General features: G+C 34.5%; 2 protein-coding genes across 6 annotated transcripts in view; both read left to right on the top strand.

The window, feature by feature from the left end:
- The window catches only part of LOC136029228 (uncharacterized), a 497,253-nt gene that overhangs the window by 47,730 nt on the left and 423,684 nt on the right, over positions 1-25,839 (top strand). The window lies entirely within an intron of this gene.
- LOC136029681 (pyruvate carboxylase, mitochondrial-like) overlaps positions 342-25,839 on the top strand; it is a gene marked incomplete at its 3' end in the record, with an annotated part of 46,226 nt that continues 20,728 nt past the window's right edge. The window contains 6 exon segments of the mRNA XM_065708183.1: positions 342-896; positions 3,861-3,997; positions 10,987-11,090; positions 12,977-13,134; positions 16,514-16,748; positions 21,477-21,643. Coding sequence (XP_065564255.1) covers positions 342-896; positions 3,861-3,997; positions 10,987-11,090; positions 12,977-13,134; positions 16,514-16,748; positions 21,477-21,643 — 1,356 coding nt within the window.

Genomic DNA, 25,839 nt, shown 5'->3' with positions numbered 1-25,839 from the left:
TTTCGCTCATTGAAACATGGAACGATTGTTCTCCTATATCACCTCTCCCCGGGTATTTCGTTGAACAGACCGTGCGTAATGTAGCAAGAAATAATAGACATTATGGTGGCATTTTGGTTTTGGTTAAAGCATCTGCTATTGACGGCTATGAGAGAATTAGTAGTAGATCTGAAAACTTGCTTTGGCTGTCTATTTATTTGAAATGTGGGAAGCAATTAATTTTGGGTGTAGTGTATATACCTCCACAGAATAGTTCGTACAATCGAGAAAATACTTGGGAAATTTTAGGGGAAGAATTTTCGTTAATACAAGAAAGTTATAAAGATCTGGATTGTGTGTTAATGGGGGATTTCAATGCTTATACCGGCCTGGAGGCTGAGATCCCAGATGTGTTGATCCAAGATTTAGGTGATTTTGTCCCAATTTGTTGTAGAATACCACGAAGCAACAAGGATGAAAAAAGAAAAATAAATGTATGGGGAAGAAAGCTCCTGGCGTTTTGTGGGGAACATGGTCTGATGATTGCGAATGGTAGGTTTGGGAAGGATAAGGGTAGGGGCGAGTTCACTTGCCTTTCGGGTCCAACTCCAAGTGTTGTAGATTATGTGCTAATTAATGCGCAATTTGTAAATGAATCAATAAATATGGGAGTATTAGATTTAGTTGGATCTGATCATAGAGCTATTATGCTTGAGGTGAAGATTGGGCAGTTTGCGAAACACGGTTCACGACTAAAAAATTTCTATAATGCGGAATATAGAAAAATAGGTTTAGGAAAACGAATTAGAAATGATTTAACAGATAAAGATATTGAGGCATTTAGAAGGGAGCTCTTGGACTCGCATGTAAAAAATAATTTGAAAGCGTTAGAAGACAATGAAAAAGATGCACATAGTGTAATTATGCTGTTAAATGAAATAATGGGCAGTTGTGCAGAATCATGTGGCCTAACTAAAAAATTAAAAAAGAATGAGGGATATTTTGACTTGGATTGCAAGTTAATGAAAGAAGAAGCAAAATATTTGTTAAATCGTTTGAATGAATTTGATAGCGCAGAAGATCAAAGTCTAAAATTGGCTAATTATAAAGATAAAAGAAGAGAATATAAAAGTTTAATAAAAAGAAAAAAAAGAGTACGAGCATAAGAAGAAACTGGATATCGCTGATGATTTTAGAAATAAAGATTTTAAAAAGTTTTGGGGCTATATAAAGAATGATAGTGGAAGGAGAAATGTTAATACCCAGGCTGTTCCGGAAGCTGATTCATGGCCTGATTACCTAAATAATTTAGAAGGTGTTTGTGCAGATCTTCAGGAGGTAGCGCATACCCCAGAGATGGTTATTTATCCCATGAGAGAACATGATTACGATTTAGTGGGTGATGTGAATGGCCAAGAGATTAAGTCAATATTTAAGAATTTAAAAGGTGGTACTGCTGTGGGTGTTGATGGTATACCAATATTGTTATTTAAGAATTTTCTTTCCATTTTGATACCGATAATTGTTCTTCTTTGTAATAAGGTGTTAAGGTCAGGGCAATGGCCAAGCGCTTGGAAGACATCATTGTTTATACCACTTTTTAAGAGAGGAAACCCGAAGGCTCATGAAAATTATCGTTTAATAGCAATTGTCCCTGCTTTAAGTAAGGTTTTGGAGAAAATATTAGATACCAGGCTTTCCAATTGGTTAAATACAAATAATTTAATACATGAGGAACAAGGAGGTTTCAGGACAGGGTAGGGGACGACAGATAGTGTGTTTATTTTAAAGGCATTAATAGATAAATATGGAAAGGGTAAAACTTGTCTTTATGTGGGATTTCTGGATCTCCATAAGGCTTTTGATAGTGTCGACAGAGAGTTATTGAAGGATGCCATGCTAAATATTGGCCTTCCCCATTCATTTGTTAGATTGATAGTGAGCATGTATACTTGTGTGAGTGGAATCATTCAAGTTGGTAATAGGTTTTCGAAGCTTTTTGATATTAAGCGGGGAGTAAAACAGGGCAGCACCCTTTCACCTAAGTTGTTTAATATTTTTATTAATGATGTTGTTAATTTTCTAGAAAATAGATGGGCTCCGAAAGTTAGCCTAGGGACTCAAAAACTATCTCTCTTATTATTTGCAGATGATATTGCTTTGGTGGCTAATAAACCGCAAAATCTACAGACTCTTTTGAATCTCATAGAAGAATATTTGCATATAAAAAAGTTAAGGCTGAATACTGAAAAGAGCGAAGTTGTTACTTTTAAAAAAAGGAAGGTTGGGGACGATGAAAAATATACGTTTAAATTTAATAATAAGGAACTATTTATAAGTAAAAGAATAAAATATTTAGGCTTTATCTTATCGGAAAATGGAAGCCTAAGGAGTCATGTTGATGAAATAATTAAGAGAGGTAGGGTGGCCATGTCAGCTATATTTAGAAACCCGACGATAATGGGGATCAAAAACCTAAAAATGCATAAAAGAATATTTAACACAAACATTTTACCCGTAATAGAATATGGAGCAGAGATATGGGGTGGAGAAACGGTGCAGCAACTGGAGTCCCTTCAGCTCCAGTATTATAAAAGAGTGTTTGGTTTACATCAGACAACTCATTCACGGATTTTGAAAGGTGATATGGGCCTGTTTTCTTTAAAGCTACGTAGGTATATTTTAATGCTTAGATTCTGGTTGAAGTTAACTAAGAGTAATGAAGATAGACTATTAAGAGTGGCATATGAAGAGATGTTGAAATGTGGTTTAAAAACCTTGTGGCCATCCCAAATTAAATCATTACTAGAAAAAGTAGGAATGCCTTATTTATGGAATAATGGTCTTTGCTCTCGCGATGTACCAACAAATTTAGAAAGCCAGGTACAATTTATAATAGAGACTCAGGAAATTCAGCATTGGCTGAAATTCGGCTGGTTCTTGATTCTACACCCCTACAACATTATAATCAGGCAAAACCTAGTTTTGGGGAGGAAGTTTATTTTAAACTTAATTTACCGGCTATGATTCTACGTCGTTGGATTCAGCTTAGGGCAAATTGTCTTCCAATCCAGAACAGGCAAAAAACGTTCGACAAAAATAAAATGATAGTTGGTCCTGATAAGCGGTATCTTTGTCCTCTTTGTAAAGATGATGATGAAGACATGGATCATTTTCTCCGGAAATGCCCGGTGCTCTTGGATTTACGGGAAATTTATTTGCATGGGATTAATTTGATGGTTCCGGGTATTCTACAAAATAGTAACCCAACCACAATATTTCGAGTGGGAGTATATATAGAAAAATCTTTAATAAGAAGAAAAAGTTTTATATGATTAATTTCTTTTGTAGTTAGATTAGGTACTTTTTGCGTTGGATTCTGTTTTTTTTTGTGCGTGTTCGTACTGTTGTTAATTTCCTTGCTTGTTTGTTATTTATTTATATTTTGTGTGTATATGGCCCACGGGTTTTTGAAATACACTTATCTATCTATCTATCTTTTCCACATAAATAATAATTTAGTGCTTCTGTTCAAAACAGCAATCGAATTGATGCCTACTGATACGCAACTATCAACGAAGTGGCAATCGTTATGGTCGGTGATTTGTATATGACGTCAAAGGCTTTGTATATGACGTCATTATAAGTATATAAGAAGGCGTTTCAAAGAGAAGTCTTTATTAAACTCATCGATGCTACCATGCCCTACAATATCCTTTCATTTTTTGGGATGGAGTCGACGGCTATCACTTTAATATTAAATTGATAAATCCGGCCACTAACAAACAAATGGATAAGAAATGAAGCGCAGTGAAATATTATGCCTATAGATTAATGATTCGTCATTTATTACATTTATATATAACCCATCTTGGGATTAGATACAACAGCTTTTACATCCTGGACAATCGCCGGTTCATAGACATGACATTACGGCCCGTGTCTTCCGGCAGAAGTTCCGGGAGAAATACAAATCGCAAATGGCCGAAAATATACTCCACCGAATACGGATAGAAAGGTCAGATATGACCTTGGACTTTACAACAGAAATTTATAACTGCACTTTAGTTATGATTGAAGATTTGTGCTTATCTATTGCAAACAAACTTCTCAAGCATTTGGGAATGCCTTCACCTAATCGTACTGCTTCTATTTCTACATGTGTAAAATGGGATCGTGAACAAAGTTACAACACAATTGATTTATTGTCGTATGTTACTGACCGGGACACAAGGAATATAAATGACGACCGGGACACTCAAAGAGAAATTACTGACCGTGACACCGGGACACAAATGAAGTATAGATCTGAACACGGATTGTTTTCCCAAGGACAATTATATGTTGCATGTTCAAGAGTCGGTAAACCTGACAATCTATTTATATGGACAGACAATGGGACAGCGAAGAATATTGTATATTCGCAAGTTTTACGTAGTTAAAAACATATTTATATATCTATCTATATTCACAGGTGGGACACACGGACACAACTACAATGGCGTGTAACTACTATGTCGCGTAACGACATACGCGCGGGGGGGGGCTAAGGGGGTTGCGAACCGCTCCCACCAACAGCTAGTATTATATAAATAACTAGCTGTTGGGGTGGCGCTTCGCGCCCCCCAAGCCCCCCCGCGCGCGTAAGTCGTTACGCGCCATATTAGTTACGCGCCATTGTAGTTGTGTCCCTGTGTCCCACCTGTGTATATAGATAGATTTATATATGTGTTTCAAACTACGTAAAAATTGCGAATATACAACATTCTTGGCTTTCCCATTGTCTGTCCTTATACAAAGCCGTATGTACTAATAATGACGTCATATGAAAACGCTCTTTTTACAAACAAACAAACATGCATACACACAACTCGTTTTTATATAGATAGATAGATAGATAGATACAATACAAATTAACTGCGTAAAACTTGCGAATATACAACATTCTTCGCTGTCCAATTGTCGCTGCATATAAATAAATTGTCAGGTTTACCGACCCTCGAACATGCAACGTACAATTGTCCATGGGAAAAACAATCAGTATTGAGATCTATACCACATTTTTCTAATGATTGACCTTGAGCTTTGTTAATGGTGATTGCAAATGCTAATCGAATTGGGAATTGCAATCTTTTAAATTGAAAAGGCAGATCCGTTGGAATCATGGGAATGCGAGGAATAAGAACAGCCTCACCCTCAAAAGACCCTATCAAGATTGTGGCCTCTATTAGGTTTTCCATTGTTTTTTTTTACGGCAAGTCGCGTGCCATTGCAAAGCTTTGGTGGGTTGATATTTCTTAAAATTATTATTGGTACGCCTATTTTTAGTTGTAGCACGTGTGGTGGAAACCTGAAAGATCTATGGAATTTAAAAATTCAGATGGATAATTAACCGCTTCATTTGGTTCCAAAACTGTGTCGACTGACTTGTAAAGGACTACCTGGTCTCGAATCTTGGTCAAAACAATATTGTTGATTTCGTGGACGTCTATGTTTTTGGGTGCGAGAATCGCTCTTTCACTTAGCCATTTATTATTTTTATAATTTTTTAGAATATTCGGAAATGCTTTTTCAATCAATTCATTTTTGGACGTCACTAAATTACAGAAATCAGCAGGTAGTTGTATACGTCCTGAAATTGAGTCTATCGTATCATAAATGTTTTTTTGTTCCGACGTTAACTTGGAAATATTATTTTGTACATACGACAATAGATCACTCGTACTGTAACTTTGTTCACGATCCAATTCTACACATGTCGAAACAGCAGCGATACGGTTTGGTGAAGGCATTCCCAAATCCTGAAGAGGTGTTTTTGCCATACGTACGCACAAATCTTCTATAATAACTAAAGTGTAGTTATAAATTTCTGATGTAAAATCAAAAGTCATATCTGACGTCTCTAACTGTTTTCGATGGAGTATATCTTCGGACATTTTTGACTTATATTTTTCCCATAACTCTGTAGGAGCTGATGGAGAGCAAGTTGTTAAAATGATGCCAAACAATGCACGAATTTGACTTGGGGTTGACGTTTCGCACGCGTCATTGATGCAGTTATCCCAGTGTTGGTCATTCTCCAATAAATTCAGAGCTTGGCATGCACTACGGTAAGTGTCATGTATAGTACTGTTTACAGTTCTCAAATACTCAAAGGAGTATTCACCAAAAGCAGGCGTAGAAAGAAGCATTCATGTTGATTGGGGTGAACGGTGTAGAGTCTTCCTATCGTGGTATCTTTGAAGATGGTAGGTTGGCCGTCGACTGACTTACCCTGTTTTCGACGTTCAAATACTTTATATTTAGTATTCCACGTGTAATACGAAGGCACTTCAGTATTCAGCATTTTTTTTGCAAAAGAATCATTTTTGCAAAGCGAAAAAAGCTGTTAATTTTGTATCCGGTGGATTCAGGGCTCTTTGTTGCACGTTGGTTTCCGAGAAATAAACACGTTGACCATTCTGTTAATGTACCGCTAAGTGAACAACAGCTGGACTACGTTCATGTATCGGAAATGAAAGAATTCGTCAAACAGCTTCATTACTGCTTATGTATCTTCCAGCCTGATATTGTACGATTTCGTCGAAATCTTTGATTTCGGGCTGCAAGCCAAAAACTGTCATGTCACTGCCTTTGTTGACGTATTTACATATGTATTTGATTGCCTTTACGGAGTTACAGTATTCAACGTTTATGTGTGCATTAAATGTTTTTGATAATAATGGGGAATATGGAACAACCCACTGGTTATCTACTTCGATGGTCGTACCGTTGCCATTGTAGGTTCTTCAGTCATTTTACAATTAGAAATTTCTCTTTCAACGGTCTTCTTACAATTAAAAATTTGTCTTTGAACGATATTCTTAAATACCTGTGTCCTGGTCGTCATTTATATTCCCTGTGTCCCGGTCGTCATTTGTGTCCCGGTATCCCAGTCTGTAATTTCTCTTTGAGTGTCCCGGTCGTTATTTATATTCCCTCTGTCCCGGTCGTCATTTGTGTCCCGGTCTGTAATTTCTCTTTGAGTGTTTTTTCTTTTTAGTATTTTTTAGTTTTTTACATTTTTTCTTTTTTCAGTTTTCTTTTTCTTCTTTATTTTTCAGCTTCACTATGAAATACATATCGCAGAACCTTTGTTTTTTTAACTGAAATCTGGTAGGCATTGATGACCTTATCCAAGTCAAAATCCCAAACCCAATCATCATCGCTATCATATTCAGTTTTGATATGTTTTGACTCTCGCTGTCCAGGTGGATCTTCATCTAACTGCGCGGTTTTACGTTCTTTAGCCTCAAGCCTGTTTCCTTGCTGTTCTTTTGATTCCTCGGCACGCTTTCTTTTTTGACTTTCTCTATCAGCAGCAAGTTTTTTGGCATAGACTCTTTGAGCATCTTCATCGGCTTTTGCCATTGTAAGTTCATCAGTCATTTTAAACTTAAACATTAATAGATTTCTACGTGAACATATGTCTTAAATATCTTGAATGACGTCGCCGTCAAAGCAAAAATGACGACAACTAATTTCATGACGTCAGTCAACACAGAAACATGACGTCACCTGACAGACAGACAGACACACAGACAGACAACTTATTTTTATATGTATAGATTTATGCGCTGGAAATTCAATAATCTTATTTATGCTACGCATGACATCATATAAGAAATTGCTCATATGATGCCATAAGAAATGCTTATATGATGTACTAACATAGCACACGACGTCATTTGCAAAAACCAAAATTATGGCTCTTAACGATTTATCTCATACTTCCGACCTATACAGTTCTTTTTTTTATGCAAGAAATACCAATTTTTCTGAAAAAATATGGATTCGTTTTTGAGAACATATATACATACACAATTATTGCTCACTTCTACAAATAAATGATGCTTTGGAAACGCAATAATCTTGTTTTTGCTATGCATGACATCATATAAAAAATTGTTTATATGATGACATAAGAAATGCTTTTATGATGTACTAACATAGTAGCCTACATGACGTCATTTGCAAAAACCAAAATTAAGGCTCTTAACGAATTTTCTCAGACTTCTGACTTATCCAGATGTTTTTTTTTTTTTTTGAGAATATTCCAAAATGCCAATTTTCCCGAAAAAATATGTAGCTGTTTTCGAAAATACATACACAACTATTATAACATCGATATCTACTAAGCTTCAAACTTTTAGCTTCAGCACAATTTGAGCTTTACTGAAAAAAAAAAAAAACGACCGTGGATTGTCAGCTTAATTAACATATACTGATATTTGTTCCACAAAAGTTTTTATTTTCTTATTTATGAAAGTAAGAAAAGTGAAAACATTTCAAACGTATTTCGTTTTCAGTAAAGTGCAAATTGTGCTCTGGTCTTAAGAAGGCATTGGGGTTATCAGCCCTACTCATGTTAACTTGTTTTGAGTTTGGCTTGGCTATTTATTGTAATTTCTGTTTGTTTTGAGTTTCATTTGTTTATTGATAGTGATTTGTGGTAGTTATACGCTTGGAAGATTATTTGCCTTTACTTTTGCTCATTTTTGGCTTAATGGAGCCCTTTACTTTTCTTTGAAAAACTTGTTTTGTGGAAAAAGTTTTTAAATTAATATCTTTGAAAAGACAGCAAATTATCGTTAGAGTTAGAAGGAAAGCGACAATGATAATCCATATATAGAAGCTTGCCGCGTGCCAAGTGCCGGGGCCCTGCGGCCAGTAATTGCAGAAATATTTGTATATGTTTTAACAAGGAATTGTAACAATTCATAAACCTAAAAAAAAATTAAATTAAAAGTTTGAAGCTTAGTAGATATCGTTGTTACAATAATTGTGTATTGTAATTTTGTCTATTATAATTTTGTATCTTATTGTAATTTCTGTTCGTTTTGAGTTTCATTTATTTATTTATAGTGATTTGTGGTAGTTTTACGCTTTGAAGCTTATTTGATTTTATTTTTGCTCATTCTTGGCTTAAAGGAGCTCTTTACTTTTCTTTGAAAACTTGTTTTTTGGAAAAGGTCTTTAAATCAATTTCTGTTCGTTTTTGACAAAGTCGCTTTCATGGAATTTTTTTTTTTATATCTTTTCAATTTTTTCTATAAGAATCCATAGTATGGGTTGCTGTTTATATGTTGGAGAAACTTTTTCAACAGTTTTTACTCCTGACACAAACAGTATTTTTTATTTAAATTTTATAGCATCTGAAGTTGACCTGAAAAATAAGACTTAAAATTACTCCCAAAAAATTGTATCTATGCTCTTTGACAACATGCATACACTTACTCTCTTTTCATTAACTGGAATTATGAGAGCAGAAGTAGTAATAGTAGTATCCCCAAAAGTTTCAACGTATTACGCCCAGTCGTTCTCGATATATTTTTGAGGTGTCTCATAGGCAACCATAAACACAATACCTTTTGATTTATTTTAAAGTAACCTTTAGTTTTAAAGCATAATGAGCCAATTGCATAGTTGGGGGGGGGGGGTGAAATGCCTATTGACATAAACTAATGACATATAGTTTATTGCTCTTATTTTTTCAATGCAACAGCGGAACCAAATCTCTTTGACCTTTTCGGTTCCGGTTAATTAGATTTATCTGACAAATCAGGTGGACAGAGGTCATAGATCTTAAGTGAGGCGAGACATACTTTATTTGACCTAGTAAATTATCATAAATTGAATTCAATCCAAATTCACCTGTATCTCTGCTTATGGAATTATTCTTGAATAATTTTTTTTTTTTCCCTGAAAATTTGCTTTAAACCTTGGTCCCTAGAAATCAAAGAAACATTTTCAAACAAAATGAAATGATTTGGATAATTATAAATATGTTCCGATAGAGCCGATGTGAAATCCTCAGGTTTGGAATTTTGCTTTAAGGACGATGAAATAGAATTATGATGTTGTAGTAATCTCATTTTTAAATTCTGGTTAGTACGTCCCACATAAGAGCTTCCACAAGTACATGGGATTTTATAAGCCCCACCTTGTTGCTCTACGGAAGTTCGATCCTTTCCAGAAATTAAAAAGCTAGCCAAAGTATTATTACCTCTTAAAGCTACCTTTAGACCATTACTTTATAAGTTTTTCACTCAGCCCTGGAACATGTGGTAAAGAACAAAAACATCATTCTTCTCTGTTGTTTTAAGAATAATGTTAGAAAATTCAAGAAATGTTTTCTTTCTTTTCGAAAAAGTCTGGTCAATTAACCAACCTGGACAATGGTTACTTATTAAAATTTCTTTTAACAACAATAATTCATCCTCAATGAATTTTGGAGAACAAATTCTAAAAATGCGGTCAGTTAAGGACATGATTAAATCAATTTTTACTTGGCGAGCATAACCGGAGAAGAACGACGAAAATCTATTATTGTTAGTAGGTTTTCTGTAAATTTTAAAATCCAGACTATTTTCGTTTTTTAGAAGAAGAACATCCAGAAATAGAAGATTCTTATCCTCTTCCAATTCTATTGTAAATTTTAAATCACCTCTCCAAAAATTAAAATGCTCTAAAAAACCTTTTAATTCCTCCTCCCCATAATTCCATACTGAAATTATGTCATCCATATATTTCCCCCAAAATTTGTGTTTAAAAAATGTGAATCTAACGCTATTGTTTCAACATTTTCTACAAAACAATTTGCTAATAAAGGACTTAAAGGGGCCCCCATGGGTAAACCATTTACTTGCTAAAAAAAAACCCATCTGAATTGAAAATAAAATAAGAGAACGTGTTGCACAACCTAACTAAATTCATAATTACACCCACTTCCAAAATGTTTCATCACTAATTAAATCCAAATTTCTTAATATCTTTCTCTCAAAAGGAATTTCTGCGGCTTTTACATCAATACTCGTATACATTGATACTATGTTGAAACTTGAGATTATAGAATTTGAAGAAATTTCTATTTCTTTTAGTTTTTTTTACAAGTTCTGACGAATTCTCAACGTAAGAAATTTGTGTCGACATGAGTGGTTTACATAATGACACTAACCACTTACTCAGATCACTTGTTGGTGACTTAGTGCTTGCAACAATTGGTCGTAATGGTAAATTTGGCTTATGTATCTTTGGAAGTTCATATAATTTAGGGCACAAAGAACTTCTTGGTAAGAACTTGCAGAAAAGTTGAGATGTAATCTTCCCTTCTTCCTTCAGTATGAAGGAAGATAAAAAATATTTGATTACTCAAGTTAGTCCGATTTCTAACAACGATATATACTGAGCTTTAAAATTTTGGTTTTCTTTTTTAAGGTTTTTGAATTGTTGTAATCCCTTGTAAAAATATAGAATAATTATTTGTAATAATTGCAAATTTTCGTTCTTAGGGCCTTCCTACTGATATTATATATAACTGGTTGCGTTCAAAAAGGTTTTTTTTTTTCAAGGTTTTTTAACTGTTGTGATCCCTTGTTAAAACATGTACAAATATTTTGCAATTTAATGTCTTTTCATACTATTGTCTTTTCGAAAATATCTGATTATTGAAGCTTCCGCGATTTCTAACAACGATATATTCTAAGCTTGAAGCTTTAATTTAGTATAAACTTCTCCAAACATGAAATATTTTATTTTTCACAAGTGTAATAAGCGTGACAATGTCATTGCAATACTAATGTATATAAAAATTACGTCACTCACATATTTTTTTTCCTAAAATTAAGGCTCTTAGTGAATTTTCTCAACTTTTGGCCCATCTAGATCGTTTTTTTAAGGCCAGAATAACCCAGGCTGCCAATTTTCCCGATAAAGTATGAAGCTGTATTCGAGGAAAAATACATGCATATGTTACGGTTAAAGACCGAAATCTGGTAAATACTGACATTCACCGATGACTTTCAACAAACTCAGTCAGGGGCATAGCTCCAGTATTTTTATTGCGAGGGGGGAGGTAATAGAGTCAAAGTTGAGCTGCGTTCATTGTTAAGATTGTCTTCGCTTTCTCTTATTGTGTTACTATAAGAAGACGTAGATGGGAACCAAATAGAGCGAAAGAAAGAAAGAAAGGAGCTCTGCCCTTTCTTGGTTTGTATAGCCTATTATAACCAAATAAAAGTGATACAAATTGTATTTTTAATAACGTTATAAAACACATTAAAGTCGAGAGCTAGACGAAGTTGTTTTTTACGGAAATTGTTAATGAAAATTTGGCCGCTTTACAACGCTGAGCCTACGAACGCGCCTATTCTGAAATAATCTTTAGAATATGTAGCAGCCCAGCTCTCCCGGTCTCAGGACCTTATGTTCTTGCGTTCTTCCATCTGATGGGGGGGGGGGTGTACCAAGCGGTTAAAAATTAAAGATTGCCCGTTCCTTCCTTAAGTCTTCAATAGACATTTTTCTTCAAGCGATAACGAAGAAAAGTTACTATTTAGTAAAGACGTCACTTGATTAAATTCAAAAACATTACAGAACGCATAAATACACAATGCATGCACATTTAGCAAACATAAATTAAGTTGCAGATAAATTATAAATCAAAACTGATTGAAAAATATGAAAATAAAATCGTAGGTTTAGAATTCTTAGTTTATTTATTTAGATTTTTTTATTTGTTTTTTCTTCTATTGTTGTTGTGTGTATGGATACATGGCCAAGGGGAAATTACATCTTCCTCAAAACTGACTAAGTATCATCCCTTAAAATTAAAATTTTGCTTGAAGAGTTGGTGCTTCTATGTGTTGGAAGAAACATTAGTAATAATAATAAAAACAAAAACAAAATAAAACGGTCTATTTGGTATACGACAGAAAAAAATCTTATATGAACATCCATTTAGAGCTCATCTTCAGTTGAGTGTAGATTTATAATGTTAGACTAATCATTTGTATCTCCATATGAATTTTCTCTTCTCAATCATTTGTCTTTGATTGTCTTTTTTCATTCCGGCTTCCAATTTTACTGTGTTTTTCCATGCCCGCTGCTAGCTTTTTTCTTTATGTTTTGTAGCCCTATTGTCTTTCTTCTTGAAATAAAAGTATTTTCTACTCTTTAGGCATTCGGCTTGATGGAGCCTCTGCATTTGTGGGAGCCATGATTAGTCCTTATTATGACTCCTTGTTAGTGAAGGTGATTGCACATTCCAGTGATCTAAAGAGCTCAGCTGCTAAGATGAATAGAGCTTTAAGGGAATTCAGAGTACGGGGTGTTAAGGTAAGGCTTTTTTTTAAGTTATTATTAGCTTCCCAAAACAATTACTGAAATTGTAAAAGCATTAATTACTGCTGGACTTCGATGTAAAGGAAAATAATCCAAAATAATTCATTAAAAAATTAATTTAATTTTTTCATTTCTATTTGTGTTTTGCTATTAAAACTTTTCATTTGCTGTTTCCTTAAATGAGTCGAGGATTTATTGTAGTCACTACTATTCGTACAAATCTGTCTGTATTGTATTTTGACAAAAAGAAAATTTCTGATTTAAAAAGATACAAAAATAGGCACATTTTTACTTATCCCTTAATTATTTGTATATTTGAACTAGTAATATAACTCTTTAAGTAGCGTATACCAAAATGGTTGGACTGATCTAATTCGTTGTAGCTGTTCGTATGTCGTCTCTAGGGCTGATGACTTTGTCGGCTTTGTTTATTTTTCATCAGCATATCTGCAAAAATGTGATTAAATGTGAATTTACCCGACTTTGGAATACTATATAGATCATCTTTATTTCTATTTTATTAATTTTTTGGGTCAAGATTTCCAGCAGCACTGTTATCTGCAGTATGGATATACTGCTAGTTTTTGACGCTATGATTCTATATGTCTTTTTCCAGCAAAACTGTTAAAGTTTTTGTCAAAGGGATTTGATTGAATCCATTTCGTCCTGACTACGATGACTAAGATGAATTAAGTGGCTCGACCGAGGAAGTGCTATAGTCGACCTTCTCCTCGTAGACTACCGAAAGGCTTTTGATCTTATTCGCCATTCCGTTGCTATCACAAATCTACACACCATGGGTGCGCAAAAACATACTCTCCTTTTAGTGATCAATTTTTTACAAGCCTGCTATCAGTGCGTTTACAGTCTTTTCCCAGGAGATACCGACTCCGAATGGGTCGAGCTTACATGTGGAGCCCCACAAGGTACTAAGCTCGCTAGTCTACTGTTTTTGGCAGTGATAAATTTCATCCTTTCCGGCTACGAAGAAAGATTTAATTATGTAGACGACTTGTCAGTCCTACTGAAGTACATTGTTGAGAAGTCTGAGGCTGTCCCCCAATTCTGTAACGAAATAATCAACAACTTTAAAGATGAATGTACTGCGAACAGCCTCCAAATCAACGAAGGAAAGACTAAAATCCTTCGCTTTAATCCCCTGAAGAGAGACTTTGTGTGCCCTCCTCCTCCTCCTTATCCTAGTGAATCTTCGGCAGTAGTGCTTGGTGTCAAGTTTAGCATCGACTGCTCTTTCAGCCTTCATGTCGATACAATTATCAAAAAGGCAAATAGTGCGATGCGGACACTCATATTAATGCGTCGATTTGGTTTCTCAGTTACACAACTAAGGATAGCCTATCTCACGCACATTCGACCAATTTTAGAGTATGCATGTCCCGTATGGGGCCCAAAAAGTCAATAACACTATTTACCTAAGTGACCAGCTTGAGTCAATACAAAAAAAGAGCAGTCAAAGTAATATTGTGCGATGCTTTTACCGAATATAAGTTAGCATTATCCACTTTACAAATTCCCTCTCTTCATGAGCGTCGTCTCAGTTTGATCCTTGAATTTGGCCAATATCTTCTCAGAAGTGATAAATAGATCGATACTACCACCAGTTTTAGTGAAACATCGAAGTACTAGGTCGAAGAAAATTGACAGATTAGCAGCACCTCCCTCACGCACAAATCGTTTTTCCAACTCATTCATCTCTTTCTTTGTATCAAAGTATAACAATTGTTGATTTTATCCTATTTGTCTTCTGATTTTTTTGTCGTTTGATTTAATCCTTTTTTTTGTAAGCACAAGCGCCATTTAGTTTTATGACTACGTGAGATTGTGCAAATAAAACCTATTCTATAAGTTTAGAATTTGTTTTCAGACTTTTTTTTTTTTTTTTTTTTTATCGTATGAGGATAATCAGAGAACTAATCGATTTAAGTAATTGGGTTTAGTTTTTATTGGGCTTATAAAATAATTGTATATGTAGTTGTATGTGTTATATATAATAGTTCTGTATGTTGTCAACAATTTCTATAAGACTACTAGCTGTTGGGGTTGCGCTTCGCGCCACCCCAACACCTAGTTGGTGGGGGCGCTTCGTGCCCCCCCAAGCCCCTCCGCGCGCGTAAGTCGTTACGCGCCATATTAGTTACGCGCCATTGTAGTTGTGTCCCTTTGTCCCACCTGTGAATATAGATAGATATATATATATATATATATATATATATATATATATATATATATATATATATGTTTTTAACTACGGAAAACTTGCGAATATACAACATTCTTGGCTGTCCCATTGTCTCTGCATATAAATAGATTGTCAGGTTTACCGACTCTTGAACATGCAACATAAAATTGTCCATGGGAAAAACAATCTGTATTCAGATCTCTACCTCATTATTCTAATGATCGCCCTTGAGCTTTGTTGATGCTGATTGCTAATCGAACATTCCCTGTGTCCCCGTCGTCATTTATATATCCCCCTGTGCCCACCGGCGTCCCCGTTGTAGTTGTGTCCCTGTGTCCCGGTCGTCGTTTATATTCCCTGTGTCCCGGTCGTCGTTTATATTCCCTGTGTCCCGGTCGTCATTTGTGTCCCGGTGTCCCAGTCTGTAATTTCTCTTTGAGTGTCGCGGTCGTCATTTATATTCCCTGTGTCCCGGTCGTCATTTGTGTCCCGGTGTCCTGGTATTTAATTTCTCTTTGAGTGTCCCGGTCGTCATTTATATTCCCTGTGTCCCGGTGTTCAGGTTGTCATTTGTGTCCCGATGTCCCGGTCTGTAATTTCGTCAGTCGACAAACATGACGTCAGTCGACACACAAACATTACGTCACTGGACAGACATAACCCACAGACAACTTATTTATATATATATAGATTATGCTGAGTTTTAAATGATTGTTTTCTCATGGTTATTATGTGTATCACTCATTGTGTTTCTTGCCAGTAAGTCACTTTGATAAAGGGTTACAATTAGTAAGAATAAATGGGTCTAGTGTGAAACACTCCTTTTTGGCTTGATTTCCATAAAGTGTAATTCCTTATTCTGAGACGTAACATTGCAGTTTATACAAATAGTATTTTGTATATTTTTTCCTCTAGGCCTATATTTTAGGGCATTTCTGCCTTTCAATGACCACTAACTGTATGTGAATTAAATTTTCAGTCGCACTCTAGACAAATTCACTAAAAATCTGTTTCGTCCAAGGGTTAGAAATGATAATTTAAAGAAAAGTATTGAAATTAAACTTTTTTTTTCAGTTTCTGCCTCTTTTCTTCTGTTGAAGCTACTAAATTCCAATGCTACTTTCTAACCAGTTGTAGCGGCCTTTGTAATTCACTATGGAAATTTTTTTCTAGACCAATATTCCGTTTTTACTTAACGTTCTTGAGAATGATGTGTTTCTAAGTGGGACATTGTACACTGATTTTATTGATGAACATGCTGATCTTTTTACATTTAAACCTACGCAAAATCGTGCACAAAAACTTCTCTTCTATATTGGAGATGTATTAGTAAATGGGCCAAGCACTCCACTGGCAACTTCTCTGAAGCCTGCTGAGATTGAACCAACTGTTCCAGCTACTCCTCCAGGTATTTTTATTGCTCTTCATGTTTATTTTATGCCTTTTAAGCTAATTGTGATATTTGTCTAATTTTATACTTCCTGATAATTATGGTAGAAAAGGGTTTGAATCCACCTTTATCAGCCCTAGAACATAATATTAGTGATTTAATATTGTGGTACAATAATCAAATTAAAAACAGTGTCGCCTTGCCCACGGTTTAAAAGCTTAACTTGTATTGTCGTGATTCACTGGAAAGCAAAGTAAGGCTTTTCAGCTATTTGAGTCTTTAAATGTCGGAAATACTCAAATTTGAAGTTTAATCCTTGTGGAATTTGAACTGGGAGAGGCTAAAAAGTTTGATGTTTCTTTTGTTGGCGTAAAGCGGACGATCTTGTTTTGTAAAGAATTGTAGCATGGTTTGACTTTCTTGATGTTGAGGACAGAGTTTATGTGTATCCAGATGTTGTACTTATTGCTTCTCCATCGCTTGCTACTACTGGGGGGGGGGCAGATCGGACGGAATGAGGCTTCAGCTTTCAAGGCCATGTCTGCTTTTTTAACATAAGATAAAAAATATTTTGTCTTGATTACAAATTATCCGTTTTTTTTTCTTTTTTTATATGTATTTATATATTAAGTAAATGGTATTCTATTTAAAGCTAACTGTAGTCTGACTCCTTGTCCCTACTGTCTAGTTCCACTCCACGTGATGAAGTGGCTTTCGATGTTTATTTAATTGGAATATTCGGACTGAAAGACTAACAGAAGTAAGATTAAAATCTTAAAAAAAAAACACATTGGCCATGTCTGCTTTTTTAACATAAGATAAAAAATATTTTGTCTTGATTACAAATTATCCGTTTTTTTTTCTTTTTTTATATGTATTTATATATTAAGGAAATGGTATTCTATTTAAAGCTAACTGTAGTCTGACTCCTTGTCCCTACTGTCTAGTTCCACTCCACGTGGTGAAGTGGCTTTCGATGTTTATTTAATTCGAATATTCGGACTGAAAGACTAACAGACGTAAGACTAAAATCTAAAAAAAAAACACATTGGCCATGTCTGCTTTTTTAACATAAGATAAAAAATATTTTGTCTTGATTACAAATTATCCGTTTTTTTTCTTTTTTTATATGTATTTATATATTAAGTAAATGGTATTCTATTTAAAGCTAACTGTAGTCTGACTCCTTGTCCCTACTGTCTAGTTCCACTCCACGTGGTGAAGTGGCTTTCAATGTTTATTTAATTCGAATATTCGGACTGAAAGACTAACAGACGTAAGATTAAAATCTTTAAAAAAAAAACACATTATCTTATGTTTAAGCCAAAAATGGAACAAGGATGGTAATTGAAACAGAAACTATAGTTCTCGACATAGCTCCATCTGAACCAACGCCCTCCCGTACTTGACTTTTTTAACGTATTATGATGGCTAAAAGGGTTACAATTTGGCAAAAATGTATTATTTTTTTTTTTAACAAGAAGTCTTGAAACTGATTTTTTTTTTTTTTTTTTTTTTTTTTTTTTAGCTGATTATGCACTAAGCAGATACCATATTCCTTAAGAATCAATAAACGACCATAAGGGTGAAAGACTTGGCCAAAATCAAAAGGTTTACAAGACTTTTGAGACTTTTATCATTTGTCTTTTCTTTATATTTATATTGTAGCCTACTCATCATTTTTTGAGGGAAATAAAGAAAATAAATAATAAACAGATAAAATAAAACATCTTTGGGTCCTTATTATCACGACCAAAAACATTAAATATAACTCCAAGTTTAATCGTTTGATTTTTTAAAAGAAATATCTAACCGTTTATGTTCAATGGTCTTTTCAAAGTGATTAGAGCGGAACGCACCTAATGTATTTTGTGTGCCAGCCTGACAGTCATGAAAAGTTTCTCCGATTTTGATAAAATTCGAAAAACAAGCAGTGCATACAATATGTGTAGTGTAAACAACTATATGGTATATACGTATTTCTTAAGGTTTCAAGATTGGTAATTTATTATTGACCCTAGTTGATTGAGTATGCGAATTGTGTTGACAATCTTCTCGTGGTACCCCTTAAAGTGATAGGTACAAGTAGAGACCTACTGCTAGTGATTTCAATCATCGTCCAGCCACTAACTATCATGTCCAGTGTCTCACCATGAATTAAGTTATCTTGTGAAATAAGCTGTCGAGATTAAATGGATTGAAGCCAAATAATGCTCAGGAGGGGGTCAATATCCTTGGATATATGAAGCATTGACCGTGTCCCAATAAAAGATTTCTTAAGGAGTAATCCAGTTCTGAGGGCCAAGGGCAGCATGCGGCTTATGGCTGGGGAGTGGTGGGTAACTCCCTTCTCTTTTTAAAAGGATGAGTATTGCCTGCCCAAGCTCGTCTGAAGCTGGCGGGTGCTGTTCTTGGGAAGGAAGAAAACAATGGTGGGCACCTTGTCACTACCAAGGAAGGGTCCTTTACGAAGGGGGAAAAAGAGACAGGCATGTACTATCTCAAAATACCACGCCCGAGGGGGCAATATTAGGCCAACTTTTTTTTCTTTTTTGATGCGGAGGTAATGGGCCTTTAGGTCCATTCATAATGGGAATTTCAATAACGAAATTTAACTCGTGCTAATTTGATTCAATCAGGTTGGTTTTTCAAACAATTTCAAAATGTACCAAAATCTAACAACAAAAGAGAGAATAATGAGAACTTTTTTCCCAAGACAGTGAACCAACAAAACCTATTTCAATATTTCGGCCCTATATCTAAGGGCCGTCTTCAGCAAAGAAAAAATAAAAAATAATAAAGCACTTACAATAAAAGTTCTCAGTTAAAAATCCATTTTTTTTAAAATAGCCTTGGCATCATTATTCTTAACGAAAAGTTCAGCCAAGACTGTCTGATAAAAGCTAACATTTTACAAGATAAAAAGGTTCATTCGTTTCACTAACTGTATTTATTAAAAATTGGAATGATTTCTTATTGCGATATTTGCCTTCTCTGCAGCTAATCTGATAGTTCTTTTGGGATTGGGCTTGTTTTTGTTCGTTCCTATTTTTGTTTTATTTTGAATTAGATTATTTTCTATAATTAATTTTGTGTACATAGGGTTGAGTGTGTATTCACCCAAGTCTCTATTTAGAGATGTATTATTATTTAAGTTTCGTTTGATTTCGATTGCCTCGCGGACAGTTTGTTTGATTCCTAGGTCATTGCTAATTAGAATTGTTTCGTCAAATAGAACATAATGGTTTGGATTTTCAAGAATATGATTACTCAAAGCTGAATCGAACGATATGGAGTTATTTTTATATTTTAATGCTTTTTCAATACTTTTTTTGTGTTGCTGTAATCTTGTTCCTAAATTTTGGTGGGTTCGACCAATGTAATAATTTTCACAACTACATGGTATTTGATACACCCCTCGTAGACGAGTAATTGGGGTTTTATCCTTACCAGAATTGACAAGATTCATTATACTTAAATTGCTTGTGAATACAACACGTAAATTGTTCTTTAAACAAACTTTTTTCAGTTTTGAAGTAATTTTCGGAATATAAGGTGGGTAAATCGTGCTTGTGGGTTTATTCGAATCATTTACTGGTGTGGGATTTAAGGCTTCAGAAGAATGCATCTTTTAATCTTTGAGCAATAACAGTATTTATGAGAGAAATTGGGTACCCCTTGCCAAAAAGTATGTCTGTAATAAAATTTAATTCTTTTTTAACATACGGCTCTGAACAGATATTAAGTACTCTATCCACAAGAGATATTACCACACCTCTTTTAACCTGTGGAGGATGGTTAGATTTGAAGTGAAGGTATCTATTATTATGCGTAGGTTTTCTGTAAACCGTAAAATCAAGTTTATTCACACTGCGTATTATCAATACATCTAAAAAAGGTATTTTTCCATCTCTTTCGGTCTCTTGAGTGAATTGCAGGTTTCTATCGTAAGTATTTAAATGTTCTAGAAAACCTTTAAGTTCACTTTCGCCATAATTCCAAACTGAAGTTACGTCGTCCATGAAACGTCCCCAAAACACATGATTAAGAAAATACGAATCTAGGGCCCAATTTTCAAGATTCTCGACGAAAAAAGTCCTCATTATTCTCTCTTTTGTTGTTGTATTATGGAAAGGCAGTGTGGTCTTCGTCATTATTTTGTACCAAAATCTGTAATCTGTAATCTTAATCGTATCATAAGAAAACGACTTTTAAGACAAAGAATATAATAACTGACGTTTTTAAGGTTATGTATGTAAAAAAAAAAGAAATTTCTTGCCAGATTTGACTTAGAACTGAAATCAAACATGGATTAGAAAGCAATTTAAACAAGTACTTAATATTAAGGTTAAAAAAGATGTGAAGAACCCTCAGTGGGAGCAACTTGATATCCTGCGAGGAAGACTTTAAATAAAACTAAAAGTATGTTCTATTAAATTTCATTGCAGGGAAATAGTATTTCCTGCAGATTGCAAGACTAAATGACTACGTAATAATACTTTTGTTATTTACCCGGAGTTGAAAAGAAAATGATTGCGAATTTTCATTGGATAATAATATGCAAACCCATTTTCCAAATGGGAACATCTCTAGTGAGGTTGAAACTAAATCCATAACTTCGTTTCACTGTACCTTGTCGTTTGCTAAAGATCGCTAGGAATGAATGTATGGAACCAACATTTATTTTGGAGAAATAGTATGATCAATGGTGGGGGAAATCGAATTAAATAAAGATTAATGTTTCAGGAGTGTTACCACCAAATGGACTACGTCAGATATTGACAAATAATGGACCTGATGCGTTTGCAAAAGCAGTTCGGAATCACAAAGGTCTACTTCTTATGGATACAACTTTCAGAGATGCTCACCAATCTCTTCTGGCGACAAGAGTTCGAAGCTACGATCTTCTGAAGGTATTCATCACACTTGTTCTTAAATTAGAATGCAAATACTTTCCAAGTTTTTCCTTTTGGAATTCTTTTTCGTTTTTAAACTATTTCGTGCGTAACTATATTTAAATCGAATGTATGTTTGTCTGTCTGTGGATCCTGTATTCATTACTACTCTGCTCATCCCATCGGCATAAAACTTTAGAAAATTGTTGAGTACGCCCTTGCAAAGGTTTTAGGTAAAAAAAAAATCCCCACTCAATGCCCTCTTAATATTTTTCGTACTGATTGAAATTAGAGACCCCTCAACAAACAAAATTAACAGATCTATCCGGTCAAACTGTTCGTATTTTCTGGATATTCATCCATTTTCTTGAAACTCATTATAAAATTAATTAATTAATTATGAACTGTGTCATCTAACACACTTCTGGAATTATAAAATATCTTATTCAGCAAACTCTCTGAGTTTGATATTCAACTATATGTACTTTTCAAATTTAAAAATACTACTGTTATATTACATGTAGGGAAAATTTCCTGCAGGGGTAATTCCACGGGGAGAGAGAGAATTTTCCGTATTAAAATAAATTTGATTTGCATATCGCTTTCCAACTCTTTGCATACGGTATGTAATAAAAGAAAATAGGTAATTTGTATAAATATAGGGTAAAGGACAACTTGTATTCAGTCTGGGATTAACTCAATTGTGGAAAGTGTGACCTTAAAAAAAAAGTCGGTCTTCGTGTTTATTGATTCAGTGCATTATTGTGTTTTCTACTTATGGATTCGGTCCACCTGTAAAGGGGAATTTTTCGTGGGGGTATTTTATAGGAGGATAATGGTCCGGGGGGGGAGAATTTCCATATACTTTTAAATCTAAAAATGGGATGGTTATTAATACGTGAGGGAATTCTCTGTGGGGAAGGGGGAATTCCACGGCGAGAATTTTGATTGAATTTTCTTTCTTTTAAGGACTCAGCAACGCGTGACTGATAAACTAGTTATTATAATTACCACACAGTAAATAGAGTAAACTGTTATTCAGCAAGACAGCTTGCCTTTTCTAAGATTCAAACTAAGCAACCTAAATAGAATAATAACGCAGACGACTGATTCTAGTTACTATAAGAAATAAAATTTAAACTAAGTTTGTTAAGGACATTTGTGAATCTGCAATAAACGCTCTTTGCTTTTGTTTAAAGAACTTTATTTTAAGAATTAATTAAATTTAATCAATTTTTTTCATTATTAATTGAAATTGTTATTTGTTTTATGGTAATTCAAAAAGAATCTTTTTATTATTTTTTTTTCTCGGCTTAAGAATTAAGATTTTCGCTCACTTTTTATATTTTGGACAATATTTTGCAGCAAATGTTAATAATGTTTTACTATAGAACTTTGAATGGATGGGGAGGGGGGAGCCTTGTTCAAATTAATGGATGGGAAATGTGCATAATTCTTGGCCTTTTATAGGGCTGAAGCCCTGTTGACCCCAATCATGTTACAGCCTTGAATATAGACTAATATTGATTGATGATTTATTATAAAAAGAATATTGAGCCATGTTTCATTTTAACTGCTTGTTTGTATAAATTAATGCAGTTTTGAGCTCACCTATGGAAGAGTTCTGATCTGTTGTTCAAAAAATAAAAACAGGACGTCAAGAATCAACGCAACCAGATGTGTGTCCGACTGAGGCTCCCTTGATTCTGAAATTCTAATTCAGGTATCTTCACAGCCTGACATTATAAGCGGGTTGATAAAAAAATTGAATATTTCGCACTAGGAATAAATACAACAACATTTCTCTTCAAACATCTATTGTCTTTTGTAAGCACCCCCTGGTGCCTGCCATCAAGCCAAAATTTAAAATCCACTTGACCTCCCCATCCAATATTCCTTCAAGGTTTCAGCTAGGTTTTATAAGCCGTTCATTTATACCGTTAGTCTTACCTGAGATATTGCAGATACGTTTTTTTTAAAACCCGAATGTACGTAGTGTCTTTTTATTTAATTTAATAGCCTAAGTATTGGAGATGCGCCCTTTTGACATCCTGGATGCATACAATGTACAACATCCCCCTCAATTTTCTCTTAAAGTTTTGACTTCACATCCTTAGCCGTTCCTGAGATATTACAAATATGACATTTGTACAACCTGGATGCACATAGTGGCTTTTGATGTAATATTCTCATTGATCAGATTTATAGTCTGGTATAATCCTTTTTGCATATGATATATTTTACTTGTAGCTGCTTGACCAGTTGATATAATTATTAGTGAAATGAGAAAGACATTGACTAATGGTTATAAGTCGACAGATTTCAATCTTCTGACATGAAACTATACTAGAACTTATTACATTTTTTTATTGGATATCTAGCTTTTAATTTTACTTAGAATTAATACTAGACGTAATCAAACAAAAAGGGTAAAGGTGACAAAGTATTTGAGTTTTTAAAATGATGATAATCTATCTTGGAAAGCACATTCAGATATTAAACTGTGAGTGTTTCGCCGAGTGAAAAACCTAGTTGCACATGAAACGGTTTTATTGCTTTATTTCGCTTTTTTTCTTACCCAGACATTTTCTATGGTTGCTTCATATTAACAAGTAATTTTTTGTCATGTTGTAAAAAAAATCCAATAAGTCCAAACAGTTCAGCTTTTGTCAACTAAAAATTTGTTTGATCATAATACTAATGTATTATGCATTAGAAACTGACTTCTCAATATTTCAAAAAAACTAGCGATTATCAAGTTAAAACTTTCACATTAATATTCGTGCAATTTATTTCCCTCTTCTTTTGAAATTTTTCCTTCATTAATAGGGATCTTCGTAGTCATGATACCCGAAATATTTTTGACATGAAAACTTAACAAAAATAAATATAAACAAATTTTCTATGTGTTTTTTATGCTTTTTGTACCCCCCCCCCCCCCTCCCGAACAAAAATCCTTGATATAACCAAATACGAATAGCCTCAAGTATGGTAAACTCATTTATAAATTTGACTCGAGCTTATTTTTCATCATAGTCTCTTTTTTGGGATATAATTCCCTTGAATTTAGAAATTCGATTCGCTAGGCAACGCTGCAGCGAGCACATCTTTACTTGCAAAAGAATAGAAATGACATAATGAAACTACTGTGTCGCGTTATGTGTAAGAATTATGTTCGTGTTTCATGTAAGTAGAATGTTTGATGTTTATGTATAAATCGTGTCGGAATGACAAGTAGTATAATTTAAAAATAGTAGCACAAGTATATGCAGAGAGAAAAATGACAAGAAAAAAAATGAAGACAAAAGAAGAAAAAGGCACAAGGTGGGGGGGGGGCTTGTTACTTTTTGATCACTTTCGATTCTTAAGAACTTACAAGTTACACAAGTTACGATTCTTGTCCTGGGTGCTGTGGACGACTTCTCAATCCTTAATTTGTAATTATTTGAATTCTGGACTATTTTTTGAACAAAAGGGCTATCTCCAAATTTTGTCGGATGTATTAGGGGGAAGGCGGGGGGGGATGATCACCTCCGATCACTTTTGATAACTCTTAAACCTTATTTGCTCTCGGGGTGTAGCTTACAACGCTTAACTCCGGGTCCTGGGGGATGTGTTGACCCAGGAGTTTTTGTTATTTGATCTTTTAAGTATTTTGAACAAAATAGCTATCTCGAAATTTTGATTAGATGCATTTGAGGAATAAGGGCCTTGGGGGGTATTGTTGCCCTCTGATCACTTTTGACTCTTGAAAAAGGCACTAGAAACTCGGTTTTACAGTCGAATAAGTCCTCTCTGAAGTTTATACTACCATCCCTTCCATAAAAAATCTATAAGCCCCCAGGTCACATTTTACAACACTTGCCTAAATTCTAGGGGGAAGCTTTTTTATCCCTGGGGGTTTTGTTATGTTATCTTTGGTCTATTTTGACGAAAAAAGCTATATAAAAAATTTGATTGGGCGCATCTGGGGAAAAGAATGTTGGGAGGAAGGGAGGCTAGTCGCCATGGGATCACTTTTGACTCTTAAAAGGTGAATTAGAACTTCTGATTTCTAATAATTTTAGTCCCCTCAAAAGTTTTTACGACCACCTCTTCCATAAAAACATTATACGCCCCCGTGTCATAAGTTACAACACTTTCCCTGGCTCTGGGGGGGGGGGGGTATGTTGACAACAAAGTTTTTGTTATCTTATTATTGTACTATTTCAAAC

This window comes from Artemia franciscana, chromosome 7 (assembly GCF_032884065.1).
Source record: "Artemia franciscana chromosome 7, ASM3288406v1, whole genome shotgun sequence".
Classification (NCBI taxonomy): Eukaryota; Metazoa; Arthropoda; class Branchiopoda; order Anostraca; family Artemiidae; genus Artemia; species Artemia franciscana.
Note: the sequence above shows the minus strand (reverse complement) of the source record. Positions and strands in the feature narration are given on the sequence as shown.